At 32.8% G+C, this 3165-nt stretch overlaps 1 protein-coding gene across 1 annotated transcript; it reads left to right on the top strand.

The window, feature by feature from the left end:
• Positions 1-399: 399 nt before the first annotated feature.
• Positions 400-2706, top strand: LOC111084514 (the record flags this gene model as incomplete). The annotated part of the gene is made up of 2 exons (XM_022381212.1): positions 400-508; positions 2484-2706. Coding segments are annotated over 2 exons (332 nt in total), but the record flags the coding sequence as incomplete, so codon positions are not given.
• Between the last annotated feature and the right edge of the window lie 459 nt (positions 2707-3165).

Here is a 3165-nt window from a genome sequence, read left to right on the forward strand (position 1 = left end):
GGTAAAGCGTGAATGATATACGTGTGTAATAGGTATTTATAACTACAGGTAAAGTGTGAATGATATAAGTGTGTAATAGGTAGTTATAATTACAGGTAAAGTGTGAATGATATACGTGTGTAATAGGTATTTATAACTACAGGTAAAGTGTGAATGATATAGGTGTGTAATAGGTACCTATAACTACAGGTAAAGTGTAAGTGCGTTATTTTAATAACAAGAAGAAGCTAACAACAGAGAAGAATTGTATCTTTATTTTCTTTCAATACCATATAAAATGTGAACCTAACTTCTAGAGTGATAGCTGACCAAGTAATACAAAGATTGTTGATATGAACTAATACATTAGTCAGTGATGAAACAGTAGGTCATTGAAATGTTTATATCTTTTTTTATCAGGTCTACGACAATCTCTCGGATAGCTACCTAATGTCTCAGTCTGCTGATGCCACTTGCGACGGCCTGGTCTCGCCACGAGAAGGCTACCGGGTTATGCGTCTGACTAAGAGTACGTTACAAATGTTTCTACTCAATAATTGTTAACGGTGTTTTCAATCTGTAATATCAATATTAGCAGTGTTCTCAATAGATGATATCAATATTAACAGTGTTCTCAATATATAATATCACTATTAGTTGTGTTCTCAATATATAATATTGTTACTTATCTGCTTGTTTGTTAATTTCCGGTAGAAATTCTTTCCGAGGAACTTCAGCGATATAAGTCCTTTCTTGATTAAACCAGTTTATTCTTCCTTGATACAAACTTTTAGTACACAGTAATTCCACAGTCAGTACATTTCTCGTCACTTTAAACTTAACAACTTTTAAAATACACGCTATAAATCACAGCGATTCACAATCTCGATAAGTTTGCTCTCTACGAGTGCAAAACACACACTAGCTCGAAACAGAATCGTAAATTACCCGAAACCCACCGTGACTACTGTTCGCTTAACCATTCCCTGGCCTTTCACTGCCAAGCTTATATACTAACAAAGAGGCGTCTCGATCACACTCGAACTTCCCCGATAATTCGAGAAACTCAGCCACGCATGCGCTAGCAGCGTCACGTGATTTCCGCTGTCATAACAATATCAAAATTAACAGTGTTTTCAATAGATGATATTAATATCAGCAGTGTCCTTAATAGATGATATCAATATCAACAGTGTTTACAATAGATGATTTCAACATTAGCAGTGTCCTCAATAAACAATATCATCATTATCAGTGTCTTCAATAAACGATATCATCATTATCAGTGTCTTCAATAGATGATATCAACATTAGCAGTGTCTTCAACCGCGGATATCATCATTATCAGTGTCTTCAATAGATGATATCAACATTAGCAGTGTCTTCAACCGCGGATATCAACATTAGCAGTGTCTTAAATAGATAATATCAATATTAGCAGTGTCTTCAACAAAGAATATCAACAATAGCAGTGTCCTCAATAGACGATATCAACATTAGCAGTATTCACAATAGAGATATCAATATTAGTAATGTCTTAAATAGATAATATCAACATTAGCATTGTCTTCAATAGAGGATATCTACATTAGTAGTATTCACAATAGACGATATCAATATTAGTAATGTCTTAAATAGAGAATATCCACATTAGTAGTGTTTTCAATAGAGGATATCTACATTAGTAGTGTTTTCAATAGAGGATATTAAAGTTAAACGTATATATATAATGCTAAGAGGATCGAACAAATCGCATCAGTGTTTTTATAAATTAATTCTAATTATTTCTATGGTATTATTTTATAAATTAATTCTAATTATTTCTATGGTATTATTTTATAGATTAATTCTAATTATTTCTATGGTATTATTTTATTAATTAATTCTAATTATTTCTATGGTATTATTTTATAAATTAATTCTAATTATTTCTATAGTATTATTTTATAAATTAATTCTAATTATTTCTATGGTATTATTTTATTAATTAATTCTAATTATTTCTATAGTATTATTTTATAAATTAATTCTAATTATTTCTATAGTATTATTTTATAAATTAATTCTAATTATTTCTATAGTATTATTTTATAAATTAATTCTATGTGTTTGTTGGATCCAAGAAAAAACAACTTATTTTTCAACAAACACGCGATTGAAATGATTTTTGTACTATTCTAATTTTTCAAACCCCTAGTGGCTCAGCCAAAAAACTATGAAACTAAATATTTTTATACTCTGTAGTGGCCACAGCACAAATAGCCCATTATGTATAGTTTTGTGTTTGAACAAGAACAAAAGTCAACTAAGAAATAATTTTATTATTTCAAACTTGTTTTGTTTTGTTTGTTTTAGAACAAAGTTCCATTTTTCTATCTGCTGTGTTCACCGCGGAGAATCGAGCCCTGGATTTTAACGTTGTAAATCCGTAAGCTTACATCTGACCCACTGGGTAGGGGACTGTTATCAAGATCATGGTTTTTAATATGTATTACTTTTTACAGTTAAACATTCTGACCTTGGGTGTCAGTTCCCAGAGTGGATAACATCTCACCGCTACTGGCACACTCTAGACTATAGAAGGTCTTTCGTCTTCAGCCAGGAAACCAGCAGTTTCCACATAAACCAGCTCAATCCAGATTATCCAGACACAAGAATAACGTGCGTCAAAGAAGTCCGTCATTCTTTAAACACGACGGTTGTTGTGGCGTACAGCACCTCGGGATGGTAATATCATGCTTGTAACTAACTCTAAGGACAGGCCGGTCGTGGCACAGTATTTAGTGTCCCGAACTGTGAATCCGAGGGATCGTCTTTCCGCGTCAATAGATTTTCTGCAATTATCGAACAATAAGCTGAGAAAAACAACAGATCTCATTGTCCATGCAGACATGACGACTTCGCGAGTTACTGTGTCCGTCTCAAGAACTGTGGTATTTAAACAAAAACATCAACCAGAAAATGTCTCACTGATGTTGGGACACAACCTAGAAATCTTGTGATTTCGAGTGTAACACACACATTTGGACACTTAATCTGTTCCTGCCATCTTGGTTGTTGTGTATTAGTATATAGTTACTTAATCTGCCTCTGCCATCTTGGTTGTTGTATACTAGTATATAGTTACTTAATCTGTCTCTGCCATCTTGGTTGTTGTGTACTAGTATATAGTTACTTAATCTGTCC

Source organism: Limulus polyphemus, unplaced genomic scaffold (genome assembly GCF_000517525.1).
Source record: "Limulus polyphemus unplaced genomic scaffold, Limulus_polyphemus-2.1.2 Scaffold77700, whole genome shotgun sequence".
Lineage (NCBI taxonomy): Eukaryota > Metazoa > Arthropoda > Merostomata > Xiphosura > Limulidae > Limulus > Limulus polyphemus.